The sequence below is a fragment of the Urocampus carinirostris genome, chromosome 13 (genome assembly GCF_059441175.1).
Source record: "Urocampus carinirostris isolate Australia breed hairy pipefish chromosome 13, RoL_Ucar_1.0, whole genome shotgun sequence".
Taxonomy (NCBI): Eukaryota; Metazoa; Chordata; class Actinopteri; order Syngnathiformes; family Syngnathidae; genus Urocampus; species Urocampus carinirostris.
In genome coordinates this window covers 16,726,343-16,747,204 of record NC_142361.1, presented here as the reverse complement: position 1 = coordinate 16,747,204, position 20,862 = coordinate 16,726,343, and the positions used below count along the sequence as shown (strand labels likewise).

General features: G+C 38.8%; 1 protein-coding gene across 1 annotated transcript in view; it reads left to right on the top strand.

Moving 5' to 3' along the window:
* Positions 1-20,100, top strand: part of srbd1 (S1 RNA binding domain 1) — a 51,565-nt gene extending 31,465 nt beyond the window's left edge. Inside the window, exons 14-20 of the mRNA XM_088351367.1 lie at positions 807-898; positions 4,237-4,319; positions 10,130-10,236; positions 11,561-11,725; positions 13,087-13,233; positions 18,190-18,374; positions 19,710-20,100. Of these exons, the coding sequence (XP_088207493.1) occupies positions 807-898; positions 4,237-4,319; positions 10,130-10,236; positions 11,561-11,725; positions 13,087-13,233; positions 18,190-18,374; positions 19,710-20,002 (1,072 nt within the window). The 3' untranslated portion in view covers positions 20,003-20,100. The remainder of the gene's footprint in view (positions 1-806; positions 899-4,236; positions 4,320-10,129; positions 10,237-11,560; positions 11,726-13,086; positions 13,234-18,189; positions 18,375-19,709) is intronic.
* The last annotated feature ends 762 nt before the right edge of the window (positions 20,101-20,862 follow it).

Below are 20,862 nucleotides of genomic sequence, written 5' to 3'. Positions count from 1 at the left end.
AAGCATCGAGCTCAATTAGCACAGTGACAAATCTGATGGTAATCAGTTAAATTAACTTTGCCATTAAAATGGAATCATCGCTGTTTAAAAAATACTGCTTAATTAAATATTTTTGGAATGCATTTTTACAGGACCGTCTCGGGAAATTGTAACATTAGGAAAAAGCTCTTTTTTCTGTAATGGAATTAAAATAACAAAAATGTCATACATTCTGAATTCATTCCAAATCAACGAAAATATTGCAAGTGTTTTATTGTTTTAACACTGATTATGTAAAAATGATTATGATTCTATAATGTCTCAAAATATAAATGCTAGGATGAAGCTCTTTATCAAGGAACTAACATGTGATACATTCTGGATTCTTTTATTGTTTGGGTTCTTTTATTGTTTGGATACTGTGTCAAAAACTCAAACATCCCATCTTAAAATGTTAGACAATAATGAAAAAGTATATAACTAGTCGGTTGTAATTCATAATCAGCTAAATTAAAGTAATACAAGTTGGTTTCTAATGAATCCAGAACTTTGTTGTTCTTGTTTTTGTTCTTCTAATTGCATCACAGAAAAAAAACCCACTTCATCACAAAATTCCAATTTTCTGAGACAGTCCTGTGTATATGTATGAGAAATGAAGATTCCATATACACCATATGGGGTCAGTTATCTCACTCGTCAAGTAATTTCTGTGTTTTGTACTCAATGGCAGTATTTAGATGTCCTTGTTTGACATGGCACCTGCCCCTGCCTTACCCACCCCCTTCTGTAGTCCCCCTATTTGATTGCACCCGTTTGCCACTCGCCAGTATCACCAATGAGGCAGGCGCATCCATCTACAGCGTTAGCCCTGAGGCAGTCAAGGAGATGCCCGATCTGGACCCAAACCTCCGGAGTGCAGGTAATTTTCACCCTCTAGCCGCCATGTTAGACGATGATGCGTCATGGCGTTTTAATTACATTTCCACTTGAGCAACCCTAACCCTATTGCCACTTTATGGGTGAATATCTGGCTTTGCTATTAGATAGGCTTATGTCTCTGCGGCGTTCTTCCACATTCTCCATCTCTACACACAGATGAGACTCAAACCCTGTTGTAGAAAACAAATGTTTCGAGCAGACTTCCTCTATAAAAAGCCTTAAATCAAGCTAGACTGAATTATTTCTCACCCGTTTCCCGTTTTTTTTCTTTTTTTCGAGGCAAATCACAGCATTTTGAACAAGCCAGCTGTGTCACTAAGGTATTATTTCAAGTGGCCAAGAAGGGGTGATGTGCATGTACCTCCCAGGACTCCCACCTGCCATTACTGTACGATGAAGGGCAGCTATGACGGTATAAGACGATATTTTAACTAGTCAGCAAGAGGGCTGTTTTTGTGTTCAGTTTTTTCTTTAAGCAGGCTAAGCACATACAGATTTTTGATATCCTATCTCTACTTATACCACTGCAATTTGTGTGAGGCCGCTCGTTTTCCTTCTCTTATGTTTCGTGTCTACTTGTGAGAAGAGCTCAAAACAACCAGATGTTCCTCAAATTCTGTCCGGCGACGGCACTAACTTCAGCAAAGTTCGTAATTGTCTTTTGCTCTGTTTCATGTCAACATCTCTCACCCAGTAGCTCAGCCTAACTCAGTGTTGAAGCCACATGTGTAAGAATTTTGTCTGGGATAATCACAATAGTCATCAACATACAGGCATTTGATGATGGACGATCTTTATGGGGAGGGAGGGAAAATGTCAAACATTGAGCTGGATTGCATGGTTGTACCCCAATTTGTGTATTTAACAAGTACAATGGTCATCCTCAGACATTTTCCAGCCTATTAGGGAGGAAAAATCACACGTCAGGCAGGGTGACAAATACTGTGGTCTATGCTAGGCTGAAAGGAGGAAAGGTTTAATTTTACCCATCCATCATTGTGTATTGTGGTCAATATTTTAACCGTTAAATATTGATAATTGATGATAATAGTGCATTATATTTATGTTGTGCCCATAATGTTCATTCATGTAAGCATTCACGCTTGGTCGCACCAACCACATCTATCATGCACCAGTGTGAGTAGCACTGGAGACAAAGTGTGTGAAGTGTCTTCCCATCAGGACACTTGCATACTTCACATAAGACCGGGATCACTTAACAAACCTGACAATAACCGCTCAGCTTAATCTTGAGAAATAATTCCGCCCTTGCTGACTTTGAAGCAAGTGTTGCATGGAAACTTTAAATGTCAAGAGATATTACATATCTGTTTCACCTGCTTCAAAAAGTATAGGAAGGCATACCAGTGTAATTTTGTAAAACAAATCTAAATTGGAAGCATTCATTGAAAAATAACGAGAAATGTATCTAAGTATTAGTGTTGTGGAAAAAAACAAAAAGTTCATTGAATTATTGTTATATTCTGTAACATATTTAATTTTATTTCATTCAAAACTTCTTGTTTTGTACTTATCTTTACGATCCACAACAGGACAAATTGCGAAGTTTTTATGTTTATAAATCTTTACAGTCAAAAAATACTCATATCTTATTTTAAGTGAATGTGTTTAAAATTCCAGGCAAAGATGGCACAACTTTTTAAGCTTTATGTTTTTTAAACAATAACACCCTGTATACATTTTGGAACACTGAGATGGAAAATTATTTCAAGAGGTGCATCTAAAAAAAAGGTTAAGAGCCCTGGCTTAAATGATGCCACCTCACCCTGTGTTGCCATTATATGAGCAGCTCAATCATAAATATCCATTAAAATAATCTACATTTTTCTTCTAGGATCTTTATGCACATGGCCCTCGCTTATTTCTACTCCCTCCCTCTCTTCAAGTAACACTAAACTATAGCGCTCGTAAACATTTAATAAGTGGTGGGGTGTTAGGATTGAGGCCGGAGGAAAGTGTACAGGAGGGTTTGGTTGGTGCACCGAGCAAGGGCAGGTTTGAAACCCCATCCCTGTCTAAATATTTTCTCAGGCTGCAGCCTCCGACCGCAGCGACAGAGGAGAGCCATTGATTCCAGACATACTCTCTCTCTTTCTCTCCGTTAGCCATTCTCTCCCTCTCCCTAGTCTTCGAGACATCCAAAGTTGACGCCCCGTAATTAAGACTCATCAATGCCAGATATACTCGAAAATGTCTTGGAAAAAAACAACTTAAACCAACAATGGTTACATCTCTTCTCACAATGTGATGGATCTTGAGGTAAGATCAGGCCTTAAAGAATCCAGCCCGACCCGATTGGGTCCGCTGGTATTGAAGCCCTGCCCAGCCCTAGCCAGACAAGTTAACTTGATTTGAAAGACCGAGGCAGAAACAAACCTGAATTTTTACAATATATTTTTGAGGAAGAGGGCTTCTCTCTCGCTGAAAAAAAAATCATCCAACCGTCATTATTCTTTCTTTTCCTTTGTGGAGGATCTGTGCGATGGATTCCATCCCCCGCTTGACACATATCCACAAAGAAAATTGAAGGGTCGAAAATTAAAAAAAAAAACTCATGAGAGAGAGCCTGGCCCCAACATGAATGTAGTGATTGACATTTAGACCCGACAAAAATTTCGGGTCGGTCTCTGGCTTAAACGCTTTCCTTAAGTATGATTCTTATGTTGGATGTTTATAAAACACATTCAGATGAAACCCAAGCTTCTGTGAGTTCTATATGAATGGATAATGTCATGAATGTGTTTTCTTAAAATCACCATTTTCTTGTGTTGTGAATTTGTTCCATATTTTTAGCCTTCCATTTACGTACCAGTTTTGTCCGGTGTGTTATGACGTCATGTGTTACCTTAACCGCAATTAATTTTACCTAACAAGGGTGGTTATGTGTGATTGTTTTTATTTATGTTCCTGTCGCCTGGCAATTGCCAGCATCGGCATGGGAAAATATATGTTTTCATTCAGTTAAAGCTTGGGTCATGCATCATACTAAATATGTGCATGTTCCCAGTTAAAAGAGTCATGGTAAATGTTTTTTGCCCCCCACATTTATCAGAAATTTGAATGACAGATGCAGAGGCTTCCGTTCAACGTAATCTTTCATTATTATTGGGTTGATAGAATGCCAATGGGTGTTGTCCTTCCCCCTCATGCCTTAGGCTGTAATAATAGTATTAGCATTTTCACTAATTATAAATAATGCAGCTGTGAATATTCAATAACTAGCTTCGAATAATTCATGGTCCTCTTTTGAGTGTTGTTGGGTCCTGAGCCTGACTCCTTGTCTGTGTTTGTAAACAGTGTCCATAGGAAGGCGTGTTCAGGATCCTTTGGCCGAGCTCGTGAAGATCGATCCAAAACACATAGGAATTGGAACTTACCAGGTAAGAAGCTTCCTAGTGAGTCCTAGTATTTCAAGGAAAACACAAATAGTAATAATGGCTCTCGGTGATGACTGAGCAGATAGACGACGAGGCACCTGAGGTTGTGGATCAACTTGCTAGAGGCCTGTGTCAACATATGACGCTCCCAGTGACCGCAAACTCAATAAATGGCCCAACGTTACTTGTGTTTTTGTATGTGCGCTTGCTATGTTTCGACTGCGTGCATGCTTATAGATTTAATGCAGAGGAGAGCCATTGATTCCATACTCACTCTAACAATGTGTTTGATGTAGAGGTGAGATCGGGCCCAAAATCTATCCTGACCTGGGCCAGCTTGAGTCTGACAAAGGACTTTAAGCCTTCTGAACACACTATTTATACAAAAATACTGGAAATGTGATTTTTATTACACAAACACAAATACAGTTTTTTTTTCTGGATAATGTAAGCAAATTAATTTTATTGAACCAGGTTAGCTTTAGTTATGTTATTCAAGCATATTCACCTTCATATTAAATCTTTCAGAGTCTCACAAGAAAGGATGCTTCTCACAAATGATTGTTATGATATTGAAAATATGAGTTTATTTAAATGATTGATAGAAGAAGCGTCCAAAGATATTTTAGGGATGGGTGTTTAATAAGCGCCGGTGATGTTTTTCATTTTGTGATGTGATGTTTGTTGCACCACACTTAAAAGAAAACGAAACGAAAAAATACAATTACATATTCTAATAGTGGTTAACAATAAGTATTGTGCTATTGTACTCTTCTTACTATAACTACTATAATAACTCGTTAAAGAGCTTGTTTGGATAAGTCTCAAGCTAAGAAAAGAGCCAAAATACAAAAATAAACCCAGCAACAGGCCTGTTGGAGCATGTACTATGATTTAGATTGTGAGATTAGCGCCCTTGATTTAAATTTGTTTTAAAGAAACAGAAAAGAAAATCAGAAAACGACTCTTTCAAATACAACTCTAGAAACAAAGAGGGCAAATGGTGAAATGAGAATGAGAAAAGCACTGAAGTCTGAAATCGGAAAGAAGGGCTTAGGTCATATTGTGCAAGTGCCTTTGTGCTCATATGTGTGTGAGCTGGGTTTGCCGGGTCACACAGGCCCTGCGTCTCTCATCACATGACTCTCCAGGGTGCCGGGGAAGGGCGCTCACCTCCCACCCTCAGATCATGTGACTAGGTCAACAAATGATAATATGGCCGAGTAAATAAACCCCGGGTGCTGACAGATGCTGAGAGACGGGACATCTCTCGGACTGCGAGCTCTCTAAAATTTTCGATGTTCGCGCTATTTTTTTTAGGCGTTCGCATATGTGATTTTGGGATTTCTAAGATTTATGAGAGACTATTGCCCAAACAAATTTGTATTTGTGCCATATATGTGTGTCTTCCTCATGTATGATTTTTGACATTATGAGACTTCTGATACAGTATACTATTTTCTATAAGCCATTGAAAAAAATCCTGAAAAAAAACAGGGTTCGTGTAACTCTAGCCCGCTGGCACAGCAGGCTAGCCTTTTCTCTCCTCCCTCTTGGGCTGCTGACTGACAGCTCTGAAAGAATGGAGGAAATGAGCTGAGGGCTAATAAAGTGGAGAAACATTAAAATCAGATTGGACTAACTATTGCTGTGGGAACACCACCTTCACTGCGGCACAGGTTCGATACCCGCTAAAACCTACACATCGACTGTAGACGACATGAAAAAATATATCAGGATCATGGGTGTGGTTTTTTGATATCTGTCAAACTCCTCACACTGGCAGCTATGTAGAAAAACATTGCCCGACTGATGGATATTAGGCCAACTGTCACTCTTCCCAGTCATTCATTTTTGACACCTTGCCTGAATCACCATTAGGTTTTGCTCAAAGTGTTTATCCTTGATGTGGTTGAGATGCTGTGCAATCAGTGCTGGAAACTGCTTGCTTGTGTGTGAATGTGTGTGACTACACGTACCTGAAGATGCTGCTCTGAATGGTTCTGCCCTCAGGGAAAGACGAGCAAAGACTAACAAGTAAGAGAGGTTAAGAGTTGACACAGATTGATTATCTTCAAACGTGGGAAAAACTGCAGCCGAGTTTTGTCAATGGTAGTAACTTACTACTGTAATTACTTCCGTGTGTCAACTCAGAGAATGTGAGTGATTGTTTGGCAAGGGAAGCGGATAGATGAGTACCTTAGGTTCTAATAAAGAAACTTTTGAGCTTAAAAGGATTGATGACTTTTGATTATTGTATGGCAGCACGGTGGCGCAGTGGTTAGCGTGTGTGCGGCACAGTTCTGGGGTCATGAGATCGAACCTCCTGTGTGGAGTTTGCATGTTCTCCCTGGCTTGCGTGGGTTTCCTCCGGGCACTCCGGTTTCCTCCCACATTCCAAAAACATGCATATCAGGTTAATTGGCCGGTCCAAATTGTCCCTAGGTATGAATGAGCAAGCAAATTGTCTGTCCCTGCCAACTGCCCGAAGATAGCTGGGATGGGCTCCAGCACCCCCGCGACCCTACTGAGGATAAGCGTTGCAGATAACGTATGGATGGATGGATAATTATTGTATGATCTTTTTTCCTTCAATTGGCTTTATTTGGACAAATATTGTTACTGTGACTTCAAAGTGTGTAATATTTCAAATACAGTGTCGCAAGTCTAAAGTTGAATTATCACAGAGCGTTGTTCTGCTTTTAATATATGTAGCCAGTCTGGCTCCAGTTGACTTCCATTGGTTAAATTCAACCTTATTTAATGTGGGTTTTGGTCTCTCTTTTTTGGTGTCTGTCATCGCCTCAAATCTCTGCATTTACTTTCTTTGCTCTTTGTGTTTCTCGCACATATGTATTTTACAGCTTGTGGATATAGATTTTGTATTAATCTCATTTTTCACTGCAAAAGCTGATTTGATGTACGATAAGATGCATACTTACCTCTTGCGATCTGATGTGGTTACTCTGTGCCATTTATGCTCTCCAAGTGCAGACAGAAGGTCTGCCCTGTAGTCTTTGGCACTAATGAGCGCCTTCACCCAATTTCCAGCCAAATCAAACATAGTCTAGGATTAGGCAACAAGGCTTCCAATTCTAGGACTTTTGAGGGTCAGGAGGACCACAGAGAGGGGCCTTTTTATTGAACACAATGTATTTCCTTTTTTTTTCTTCACTAGAGTATTTAATGCAATTGATCCCATGTATTGTGAATCAGAAGCCAATACTTTTTTTTTTAATTAAATATTCACAATGGTGTTTCTGTATATAATTGCCTCGGGGTTTCCAAGGCACAGAAAATATTTGCGGAACTACAGTTCGTTTTAATGGATTACAATGTTATTGTAATTTTTCATTAATCAAATTTATATTAATTCTAGTTGTGAATATTGTTCTGAAGTTACCAGTATGCTAACTTTATGAATTAAAATCGGCAACACTTAATATGTTATTACAAGAACATGATATCATAAGCTTATTTTAACATTTAATTTAACGTCTGATGGCTTGTCCCTGGTCAGGTGACTTAATGCAAGAGGGAGTAAAACGTAGGACTTTTGGCCAAATGCATGCCGAGCATTACATCTGAATGAAAGCTGGGGATGAGCAGCAACTATTGTCGATGGATTTGGCAATACAGTACAGGATATGATGTACATTTATCACTTGTTCTACAATGAGGAGAGTCTCAAGAAAGTTTGAGCTGAATGAGTTAAATAGAGCATAACAGTTTCTGCAGTTTTAACCTTTCTCCTCTCCATAGTTGTCATATAATTTTACTTTGCTGCTAGAAATGCACTTGATTACAAAGCACTGGTCTGAGCTAATGTTTTTAGGAGGACCTTGACAGTGCTAGGTGAATAAAGAACTACCAAAAGTGTTTGCGAAAACAATCCTTGCTGTGATCCAGTATGATTTTAATTATGTAAACAAAGTGTTTTTACCTTCATATAATTGGCTAGAATTGCAGGTGTTTTTTGGTTGTTGTTTTTTTTTTCAAATAATTTGTACAGTAAGATTTTCAGTTTCACATTTAACAAATATTCCATGGATCTCATATTCTTATATGGTGTTTTAAAAGGTTTACAAAAAGTGTGGTCATACTAAACTGAAGAACTCCAGAAAAAAAAGTAAGCTAATCTATGTTAGTGGAACCGTATGCAACTTCTTTTTACTACTTTTTCCCTCGCTGTTTCCACCTCTCAAAAGTTCAAAAATAAAAACATAGTGCAGGTTACTAATGAGTCAGAAATTTTGTGCATTGCTTTCTGTGTCATAGGAAGTGAGCTATTCTCACCTAATCTAAAGTTCCTTTAAGTATGTGAGAGCACTTTATTGCAGGTGGACTCAAACACCTTTTCTTGTGTGAAAACATTCTTCCCCGGTGTAACGTTACAGGTGATTTCCTCCTGAAGACTCCAAACTCTCACTTTTCCGCAACCGCCCTGTGTATCCTCCACGTATTCGTACTGAGTCATAAATCATTCATGGGAAATGTCAATGTTGTGTCCTTTCAAGCGTTTTTTTTTTCTATTATCTTCACAGTGTCTCTGACTGTGGGGTTTTGGTATTATTCTTAACTAATTAGAGTGCCATCGTTACCAGGAAATTGCTATTTGTACAAATCCATGGTCAATGTCTGAAAAAGGGCACATATTTTTCCTTGTTTAAATCAAAATGTCTTCTGCCGTGGAAAAAATGTTTTGTTTATTGTATAAAAGAGAAAGTCTGAGCAGAATGAGGATGGAGCCTACAGAGGTCATCACAAAAAAATCTGAAGCACAGTAAAGCCATACTGTTTATGGACATTGTGAAATAAGATTAAAATTTAATTCCAAACAGATGCACCAGAACAGTGCAAAAGAAAGGCTTCAGAACATTAAGCTTGGGAAAAAAACATTCCTTTCAGTATATATGCAAATTAGTTTTGCCTATTCGTTGTAATTTTTAAAAATACATACAATATAGAAATACATCTAGCCAAAAAAGTCTCTCTTTTTGGTTGCTCTTTATTTTTTGGATCTTTTGATTTGACTCTTTTGTCACGATTTAGATTTTGGTGAATACTTTCATGTTTGATTGATCCATGTGGTAATTAAGAAAAAATATGGCAACTACATGGCATCATGTTATTCCTGCAAACTTCACCAATGTTTTTTTTCTTAATCATACCTTAATTTTAGTAATAAGTATAAATTGTTTTTTGTGTATTTGTTTGTTTTACAAATTTGAAGTCGATGCAACCATTATTTGGGCTGTCAACAGTCACATCCCTGTCACACTCTGTCCCGATTACTGGTTGGCTTGTTATCTGTTTACCTGAAGGTGTTTATTGTCAACTTTATCATGGTACGGCGTCAAGTCGTATCAGTCCCAGTAAAGAACAGTTGTTCACTTGTAAACTAATGGTCTGGCGATTGCAGAGGTATCAGTGTCAACCTCAGTCTGCCTTGGCACTCATCAAATTTGATCCACTTGCCGCTATCCTGTGTCCCCCGTTTTGCTCTATTATCCCTAATAGGGGAAAACATTCCAAAGCTTCTTGGAAGCAATTCCTAAGTTGTTGTTGGGCTGGTGGCTAAGACCTGTTCTGAAATGAGAAGTTCATTGAGAGGATCTTTATCTACAGCCAAGTCAAACAAGAACTGTCTTTGCGCCTCCCGTGCGTTCTTTTCCTTGAGTCTGTCCCACTCTGACATTTCAAAAATCTTTTCAAGAGGACTTGTTTCCTACATAAATGAAAGGAAAAAGAGTATTTTGGGTTGGATTTCTATTGGCCCGTCACTATTTAATACATTTTGTGTGTGTTTCTAGCATGATGTATCATCTGTAGCACTGAAGGCCGCGCTCGATGGTGTGGTGCAGGAGTGTGTGAGCTTTGTCGGTGTCGACATCAACATCTGCTCCGAGATCCTCTTGAGGTAGATTGGACACGTGAATAGAAAAAACCTTCACTGCAAAAAGTCTGGTTGGAGACAGTGAAAAAGTGTATTCAACAAATACAAAAAAGAGGTTTCAAGTAAAAGTATCTTGTTACTCGAATGAAAAATGTTCTTAGAATGAGCAGAAGTATGTAATCTTTAAATCTTAAAATAAGTCCTGAAATGAAAAAAAAAGGAGCTAAATTATCTGTCACCTGCATACTGCAACTGTTGCCCTACGGCAGTGCTTCTCAATTATTTTCTGTCACGCTCCACCCTCAAAAGAAGAAATTCTCTCACGCCCCCGCAAGAAGTCTGTCTCCTTATCTAGGTTAATTATTTTTCTCATAATCAGTGCTTATATTCTGTAATATATACACGGCGTGGAGGTTAAGTGTTCATAAAAATCTGCCCATGAAACTTCTACTGCCCCGTAGTGTAGTGGTGGTGGAATTGCAACTAATTCTTTGGAGAGTTAAAAAAAGAAAAAAGTTCCCCTTGGTCAAACGCGCCCTGCTTGACGGAGCCTTGCGCCCTCCCACGGGGGCCAGCCCCACTATTTTAGAACCACTGGCCTAAACTTATTTAGGACCATTAAGTCTAGAACTAATATATTGAAAAACAGCCTCTACCTTCATGCAATTACTACCCTCAATGCTGCAAAATGCTTAGACAGGAATGTGCAATAACAAGGGGCAATTGAGTTCTTAATTTTTAAAAATATATCTTTTTACTTACTACAACTTATTTTTATACAACTACTACCCTTAACTTATACTCTTAAACTCTGGTATTTTTCTTGGAAATGTTCTTGGACAATCAGGATGGCATTTTAATTTTATTTCTATTATTTCTAATTTCTATTCTATTCTACATCTGGTTATATTAAGTTTTGTGCTCTTATTGTACTTGAAATACAACTTAGACATGGTAAAATGTAAAAAAATAATACTTTTAATAAGTAGAATGATCTGCTAATGGACCAAGAATTTTCTGCAGTGCATCATGGCTAAGGTCTCTACATAAACTTAAGCATTGAAACAAACTCCACAAAGCGAGGCTGTGGGCATCAGGTCATCTGTTTACCTGTCTGCTTAGTGAGCAGTTGCGCTACGCAATCATAAACTCTTGCGCACGTGTTGATGACTGAGGTATTATGCCGAATGTTTACACAGGCGGCTTTCAAATGAGTGTGTTGCTTTGCTCCAAATTACTTCTCCTTATTGCTTGGACAAACGTCCTACAATTAGTCCTGAGTGCTATTTTGTATCAACTCATTCAGAACAGAGTTTAAGGCTAATCACTCTAATTTGCTGTTTTGTAGGCATGTAGCAGGCTTAAGTACGGGACGTGCTCGCAGTATTGTGGAGTGGAGGGAGGAGAACGGTCCTTTTCGCAACAGGGAGCAGCTGAAGCTGGTCAAAGGCATGGGACCCAAGAGCTTCCAGCAGTGCGCTGGTTTCATCAGAATCGACCAAACTGTCCACAGGTCAAATATTAATGCAACATTGTTGTGATGCATAGTGTACAGTCACACTCAAACTTAAAGATGAGCATGTTTTTTTTTCCCTTGCATATCACTTTTGTCAGTTATAAGCAGAGGTTAGAACATGTGCACAAGCCTTAGTCCGAGCCCGACCGACCCAAATTATGGCCCGGGTCAGGCCTAAAATGCCAATCATTATGTTCTGGCAGGGAGGGCTTCTCTATGAGTCTTTTTGTTATTATCAACCTATCATTGTTCTTCTTTGTCTTGCTGGTTCTCTCTCTCTCTCAAAGTGCCACACTTAATTCTTAAGGACGCACTACTGCTTTGGTTTATGGCCCAATATTTAACCAGTCAATATTACGAACAGCCATAAAAGTTTCCCGGCGGCACGGTGACTAAGAGGATAGCACGTCGGCCCCACAGTTCAGAGGTCCCGGATTAAAATCCAGCTACCTGCCTCCCTGTGCGAGTTTGCATATTTTCCCCATTCCTACATGAGTTTCCTCCCACATACCACATGGCAAGTTGATTGGTGACTCCCAAGTGACCCTAGGAATGAGTGAGTGTGTGTATTGTCGTCTGTTTCTGTGTGCCTTGCAACTGGCTGGCAACCATATCATGGTGTCCCCTGCCCAAACACTGCTGGGATGGGCTCCAGGATCCCCGCAACCCTGGTCAGGTTAAGCAATGTGTAAACTGGAAGGACAAATGGATTTGACCTTTGTAGACACAGAAATCCAAAAGATGTAAATATTCATTGAGTCCTGTTACACTTGGATTTGTTATCATAATTCACCTCTCCTCCTCTTGGGTCCTCACAAATGCTACATGACGTTTCGGGTTTGCTTCGGGCTTAGTCTTGCAAATCAGGTTAATGAGATGCGCTTTCATACCCGCTTGCCCAGATCAGGTCGGGCTGGATTTTTTAGGCCGATCTTACCTCTGGTTTTAACCTAGGTAATGGGGCTTAAACACATTATCAATCAGTAGGTTGATTAAATCGCTGTTTATGTCGACAAGGTTACTCTCAGCTCTTCTGCGACCCTTACAGACTAACACTAAAAATGATTTGGTTGATGTTGCAAAAGTAAGCATCCCTTCGCCTTTCAAAAAAGCATTTTTGCTTATTGAGGTAAGTGGTGCATAGACTCATCGTCAAACACGTGTTCAAAAAACATTAACGCTATTCAGCAGATGATCAACTAAGTTGTTTTGACTTTTCAGCATGCATCCTTCCTAAAAATTGTAGGTTAATACACCATGATTGTTTTTCTTTTTTTTTTTCTTTCTGAGAATTCATTGCACAGGAGTGATACATGTATGCTTCTGAATTGAATTTCATGGATTTCTTCATGTGGTAGCTGCACCACAAGTGCACCACCTGCAGAACAGCCAGCTAAACCAGCCACCAAGAAGGGCAAAGGAAAGTCCAGTGCCAGCGTACCAACGCATTTCAACCCTCTGGATCAGACCTGCATCCACCCTGAGTCTTATGATGTGGCACAGAGGTATTTGAGACACACACAAGGACACCGAACACACTTGGTGCACTAGTCCCCCCCTACCAGCTGAAGCATGTTTGGGCAAAGATGGAGTCGATTTGGAAGGCTTGTCATATGGTGCTGCTTATTCTAGTGGGGATTCTTGATTCAATTTTCTGCAACGGAGGACGTGACGGCTTTGGGGCTCCACTCTGTGTCTTAGTGAGCATCCGTCCTTGTGGAAGAAATGATTGTTAACAGGGCTGATGCCCATATTCAAAGCACATTGAACAATGCGTTTCATGTTGGCTATGTTTCTGTTTGAGTGTGGTAGCGCTTTCGGTTGCAGCTGTAGTCACTCAACTGTGTTTAGTCTACATACATTCTGACACTAGAGGCTCAGTGATGCCATTTCAATGGTATCAGCTCTAGTCTAGGTGACAGGTCAGGGTTTTTTGTATATTTGTGAACATTTGCTCCTAGTATAAACTAGGCTAGGATTAATATAAAGTCCCTTGCCTCAACAACCATTTGTTTATAAGTTCACTTATTAGGGAACATTCTTTTCAGGGACAATCTGTGCAAAACAAGTAAGACAAGGAGTCCCGAGTGTGTAAAAACAGATTCATTCATCAAAATGGAGTTTCTACCGCACTAATTTAACTAATTGACAGAAAATGACACTTTTTGGGTTATGATGAGGTTTGGGCAAGAAGAACAGGGATCTCCGATGTGGTGCACGCGGGCACCAGGAGTCCCCAAAAAGTCCTGAGTAGGGGGGCAGACAAGCCCTGAAAATAGCTCACCAGTTGATGGGTCATTGGGATTGTCTAGTAAATTTAATTTCTAATTGACATGATGTTTTAGTGGTTTACTTGTTGAAGTATTACCTATATTAGTACATTTTATCTCTCGCCTGTCATCTCCTGTCTTTGGTCAAGCTCGTTATGTTGCACATGCAAGTACGTACATTTCTTCAACGCTCTTGAATAAATTCATCAAATTAATCTTTTTTATTTTTTCTTGGAGTTTGGGCTGGCGTTTAAACTTTATTTTAAACCAATATCATAAACGAAAAACAACACTGGGATGGGCATTAAGTTTCTCCCTTCCCTTGGAATCTTCTGTAGTGGTACCTCAAGTTACAAGTGACATGGAGTTTTTTTGCTCTGCAAATTTGTATTTCATTCTCTTTGGTGTCAATTGGCAGTAAGTACATTATTCTCTGGAGGAGTTAAATACAGGCAGTGTCCAATGCATTTGACGGAAACTATTATATGTCTTTAAAGCTAAGTCAAGGTCACCAACAGCTTGCAGTAAATTATTTTACGCAGTAGTGCAAGAATTTGCTTGTCACACTTTCCTAAGTACGATGAAGGATATTACAATGATAATAGGGAGGATGACAGAAGTGCATATGTGCGTATGCGAGCATGTGTCAATTAAGTGTGCAAGGAATATTGTGTTCATCACATTAGAGAAACCGGATTCGCATTACAGCCCCCACGTATTGCCCACTGCCCCTCCTCCGATGTAACCATATACAACACATGCACACACGTGCACGCACACACACTCAGAGGGATAAACTTTTTTTTTTTTTTAAACTATCCAATTAGATTTTTTTCCCACTTCAATTTTGTGATCACGAGCTAATTTTATATTATATTTTTTCAAATTTATCAGCAACATTATGCAGTCAAGAATGAACATAATATACCTGTAGGGATTTGCAATACAGTAGTTCAAACTAGGAAATTCCCGAGGCAATTGTGAGAGTTGGTGTTGGATCTGGAAGATGTTGGCATCAAACCGGTAGCATCAACTTGTTATATTCATGTTATATGTATGTGCTCTTTTTAACCTGGATCTGTGGAGGGTTTATTTGAGATGGGCCCATCCTTATTAGCTTTTAATATCAATGACTATGTTGCCTTGGTAAGCACGATCGGTTACAAATCCAAAAGCACACAATTCCCGGTCAAGTTGGCCTAAAATTGTTATTATGTATTCAATCAACTTGTGATATGTATTTGTTCTTTTTTTAAAACTTGGTTCTAGTAATAACACTGTTATTACACTGTTTCATAACATTTTGAAAGGGCCCATTCAAACTCATTGCCACTGTGCTTAAGGCACTAGTGATAATGAGTTGTGCTGTTGAAGCCAGCATCAACTATTTAGACAAAAATGATTTTTTTATATGTTAATTTTGTGCTAAAGTAAAATCCAGTTAACCATGAATTACTAAGGCAGTTAATTTATTAATTTGTCACATTAACTTGCAGTATTTCAAAATACATCACAACTTTTCAATATGCAGCCTTTGTAACTTAAACATTTGAATTTGATTGTTGAGTCCTAGTATAAAAATAATAACTGACTTCTCTGTCTGCTCAGAGGTGGGTGAATGTTTTGAGTCGTGGGGTGCATTGGGTTAAAAATATCTAAAATGGGCAGGGCCAGGAGGAGAAATGACTAAATGATTTATTTATTTTTTGTACATGCCGATAGAGAGTCTCAAATCCGATACATTGGCTATACAGTATATGGGGTGAAAATGGACAACGTAGGCCTATACAATTTTTCTCTTAAACTTTAATTCACGTTTACATGCACAAGTTATATTTCATTGTATTAGTTTTAAATTATAATTTCATGAAATTTCTTTTGAAACACTCAAAATTTGTATGTAAATGTATTTTTAAATAAATACAAAATATAAAAGGGAATTGAAGAAAAGTAATATATTTTTCCCTTTTTAAATACTTAATCTGATCCTTTGTGTTGAAAAACTAGAAAAAATTGAATTTTAATGTTCTGGTTTCAAAGTTTAAAAAGTGCTTGAATTTTGGGTGTAGTGCTTGAAAATGCTTTAAATGTTGCCTTGTTTCCCTGCAGTCTGATTCAATAGACCTCACAATAAATAATATAAAACAAATCTGCTTACTAACATGCCAGCACTGGTGGCTTTCTTCTTCCCTCATGACTAATGGCAGCTGACATTAGTTTGTATGATATTGTCATGTGAAGCATCATTGCCCACTTCGCGTCGCACCCCAGAGGACAGGTGAACAGATGGTACCAGAGGAATTGGAAAAATGTCTTTGAAAGTGCCTAAAAAGTGCCTGAATTTGGCCGTGAAAACGGTGTATGAACCCTGCACATCTCGACACATTTTATTACACAAGCGGTTTCCCCTTTCACTGTCTCTGCTGCTGCCAAATAAGCATTTCTTAACAAGATTTCAATGAATCACTGTTATGTGTGTGCCCACCTGTTCAGTCCATCACTGTGGCAAAAAGGTGGGACAGCTGGGGTCGGGGGCGGGTCTGCTTGGCGTCAGACGAGCGACATCCATCACAGACACCACCCAGTTGGTCCAAGCACACAAGCTCATGCATTCACATCTATCACCAGCTGTGGAAAGCTTGTACTGTAAATAATATTCTGTATGCACTAAGCTCGCACAAGCACATTTTTTTCCATAAGCTTTATTTGGTACTCCTGTGCTCATGCCAGTTTAAGTTTCTGCAGAATATAGTCATGTTAATAAGATTGGGTCAAGTTTTAATGGATGTTAGTGTCCCCAAAACTGGAGGTTTTTCTTGGCAATCTTCTAAAGTTGGGGTTGAGGTGTCACAGTGATTATAGCCGACTGGGATGGATTTTTTAAGAACAAGGAAACACAGTAAATGTGTGTTTTATTAAAATAGCTGTAGTTTTACGATGTAGACGACGTTTAGCTCAGTGAAATCACCAACTCCACTCCCAATATAATTTTCCAATATTTTTTTTTCCTCGTTACAGCGTTTAAATTGTAATATTAATGCACTCTTTTATGAAGCTAACTACACTTTCACAGTCCAAAAATTGGCAGTTTTGGTGAAGTGTAAATGTTTCTGTCACTTTCTTTGCTTCTCAATGTACAAAAGGGTGATATTTTAACTAAAACTATTCTGGCACTCATTTAGATTAATCTGATTATATTTGAATTTGGATGTCTTAGTAAATACCCTATTTTCCACACTATAAGGCGCACTGGAATGAATTTAAGACGGCCATAGCCCAAAAATATTATTTTGTCATGTTTTTTTTTTTTTTTTTTTTACACACACTTAAAGGCCCATTACATTGAGACTATAGTAAGCTTCTGTGTGTACGGTACTTATTAATGCATTACCTCTGACTAAAATCACAAAATATTGGATGCAATGGAAATTGAAGCCAAGTAGCGGTGGTGGAAGTGCCGACACATTTCCATTAGATGTTAATTAAATTGCATTAGGGTTTATCCCATTATCACACAATTTTTACTCACTGTTAGGACAGTTGAAACCATTTCTTCACTTCTTCACCTGTGCGTCTATAACCTCTCAATTTATTATGTATAGGTACATAGGATATATATATATATACACACACACACACATATATATATATATATATATATATATATATATATAAATATAATATCATATTTGGTTGAAAAGCTTTTTGTTTTCTTCAATCTCTGACTTTCGTTAGTGAAGAAGTGGAAAGAAAGTTTAACCTATTAGAATGTATTATGCAAATCAGTGTTCCTGGCGCTGTGAGGAAAAAATAGTGCGATAATAAAATATGATCTAATGCCTTGACATGTAATTTGTACCACTGGGGGTCTAGTTGTAAAGTGTTCGCAATACTACCACCACTACTCAGGTTTGATTCCCGTTGCTTACTATAATTTTCAATCAAGGTTTTACTTAAGCGTATTATATTATCAAATGTATCAATCATTGCAAAATCGTTGGTCAGTTACGGTATTATACAGTATCTATCATATTCTATGGTATATATGGTGCGCCGGGTTGTAAGGCACTCTTACACATTTCTGGCCAATTTGGGGTTTTTATGTGACCGTTATAGCTTGTAAAATACGAAATATTTTCTTTCTCAATTACTCTTCAAATGGTAAGTTGAATATCCTAATTTCACCTTTAGGTTTCTCTCCCTTATCGGTGAGACTGCAAGCCAGATTGGTAGTGTGCATCTTAAGCAGAGCGTGGACAAGAGAATTGCCATGTTTGGAATTGACAAGCTGTCCACAACGCTAGAAACCACGCCTGAGACACTCAGACTCATCTTGGACGGCCTCACCCAGCCTCCTGGCTTTGACATACGTCAGGGTAAGGCCATCTCACCTATCGGGCACCCAGTCTTTTATGCAGTCTTACAACGGTAGTATGGCATTACCTGACCACGTATTGTATCTACTTGAAATGTATGCTTTAAAGGTACTTCCAAACAGAATTTTGTTTTATTAGAATACACACAGAACATTTAGTATTCCTCCCCACGGTTATGCAAATATGTTGCTACGTATTCCACGCACCAAAGGTTTAGAGAAATTCAGTCTCAAAGTTGACCCATCTGGCTTGTTTGCTGTAGAGCTAGGATTTTATTGAAGATCCCATTAACACAACATGTGGGGAAAACTCCCAAAACAGACAGCAATTGTAGTGAACAAAATTTCTGTAACCTTGATTTTTGTGGCCCATTGTGACAAATGAATGTCCCTGACAGATATTTCTAGAGAAAAAAACAGTTATAGTGCCAGAATATTATACATACAGCCGCATCAATCCAAGCCAGTGGTTGAGGCAAGTGATAGGGGCACTTAACATTCACGACAAACAGGAGAGAAGTGATCATTTTGAAAACAGATTTATAGAATGTGTTTAAGATATTTAATATTTAATCTAATTAGTTTTTTTCCCCTTTTATTAGAGGTAATTTTGCATAGAGAGAGAGAGATGGCAAATGATCCAGATAGACAGATAGTGAGACAAACAGCGAGCAAAACAGACAGCAAGCGGGACAGCCAGAGAGACAGGCAGCGAGAGAGAGCAAGATTTTATGCAAAAAACGTAATATTTCCTCATACCTTCCATGTTAGGGATTTTGGGACAAATTTGGGATTGCCTTTTTACATGGCCTGATGTAATATTCAGCTAGGAACACTTGAGGGTATTATATGGGTGTCAAGCTAAATGAGTGTAAGTGGCAAAAAAAGGCTAACAACAATAGAGATTGGATTATTTGGTCATTTTCAAAATAAGCACCATCTCCACGTCTCAATTACTTGCATTAGAAAAATAACAAGGATCTTCTTTACGTCAATGTTCTTGAGTTGCTCGGCAGCACCACAATTGTGCTCAGCTGAGTAAACAGATGGGCTTAGGCTACTGATGTTGTCGGGGATAATTGGGACGGAAGGTTTCCTTGCCTTCATTGTTTGCTTTTAAGCAGCAGAAGGGAAGAAAGATATCACATGGAAAGCGGCTTGGCAAAAATATAGAAATATGCTTAGATGAGGATTCGGTTGCTTCCCGAAACATAATGCCTCCATCCTTTCACATCCGACCCCTTATTTTTCCTTGCTCTCGTTTCCCTTACCAGTGAAACAAAACCCTTGAACCACCAACTGATTTGATATCATCTTGTCTGTTTGTTATCCTCAGATTTTGGACAGGAAGACTTTAAGCGGGGCATAGTATCCATCCACGACCTGCAGGTGGGCGCAGTCCTGACAGGCCGGGTGGATAACACGTGTCTATTCGGGGCTTTTGTAGATATTGGAGTGGGCCGCTCGGGACTCATCCATAAGAGCAAAATGACAGCGGACAAATTGCCTGTTAGCCAGCGTCGATGCAGCCTGGCGTTAGGGCCCGGGGAGAGGGTTGAGGTTCGGGTGTTAAATGTGGACGCTCCGAGAGGACGCATAAGCCTTGACTTGATCAGGGTGCTACAATGACTCCCACGTTGCTTTTGTTTTTTTGTACCAGAAAATGTTGTTGTTAGAAAACATAGAAACCTGTTTTAATAAATATTGTTGTGGATTTGGTTATTTTACTCATTTTGTTTAATGCAGTCTCTTTCAATGTCTTGTGTTATTAAAGGAGATAAAAATGTTTCATTTTAAGAAATCAAAAGCCTTTGATATTAATATATCTACATTTTTAATCTACTCTCTGGAACAAATAGACATTTTTTGTCTCTGGCGTCAATCACTTTTGTCTCCCATTTTGGCAACTTTTTTTCTTTAAAATGTTACTGTGTTTAAAAAGTAATACGAGGCTCAACAGATGTGTGTTCTACAACGTTTTTTGTTCATTTGCGCTTTATGTTTTAAAGTGTTGTTAAAATAATATTACTTCCGGGTTTCCAGCGTCACAGGTTCCTTCAACATAAACAAAGCCTCAGACAATCCATGTTGAAGGATTAACAAGGCCATGCGGTAAATTTTAAAAGTTTTTATGTGATGTATTACCTACTATCTCTTTTAATAGTTCGGACAGATGTAAACGTTATGCACCTAATTATCGTACACTTATAGCGGGCGGAAGAGGCTCAGGAGGTAGAGCGCTCGTCTTGGGATCAAGGGATCGCAGTTCGAATCTCGGCGAATTTGAATCCTCCGTGTTAAGTCAAGTACAGTCATTTTTGTTTGTATAGCCCTTAATCACAAAGAGTCTCAAAGGGCTTCACAGGTTATTACACTATATTACACAGACGATTTTTCAGACTATTATTATACAACATGTCCTCGGGTAAGACACTGAACCCCTAATGCCCCCAATAAGCAGGTTAGCACCTTCCGTGGCTGCACGGCTG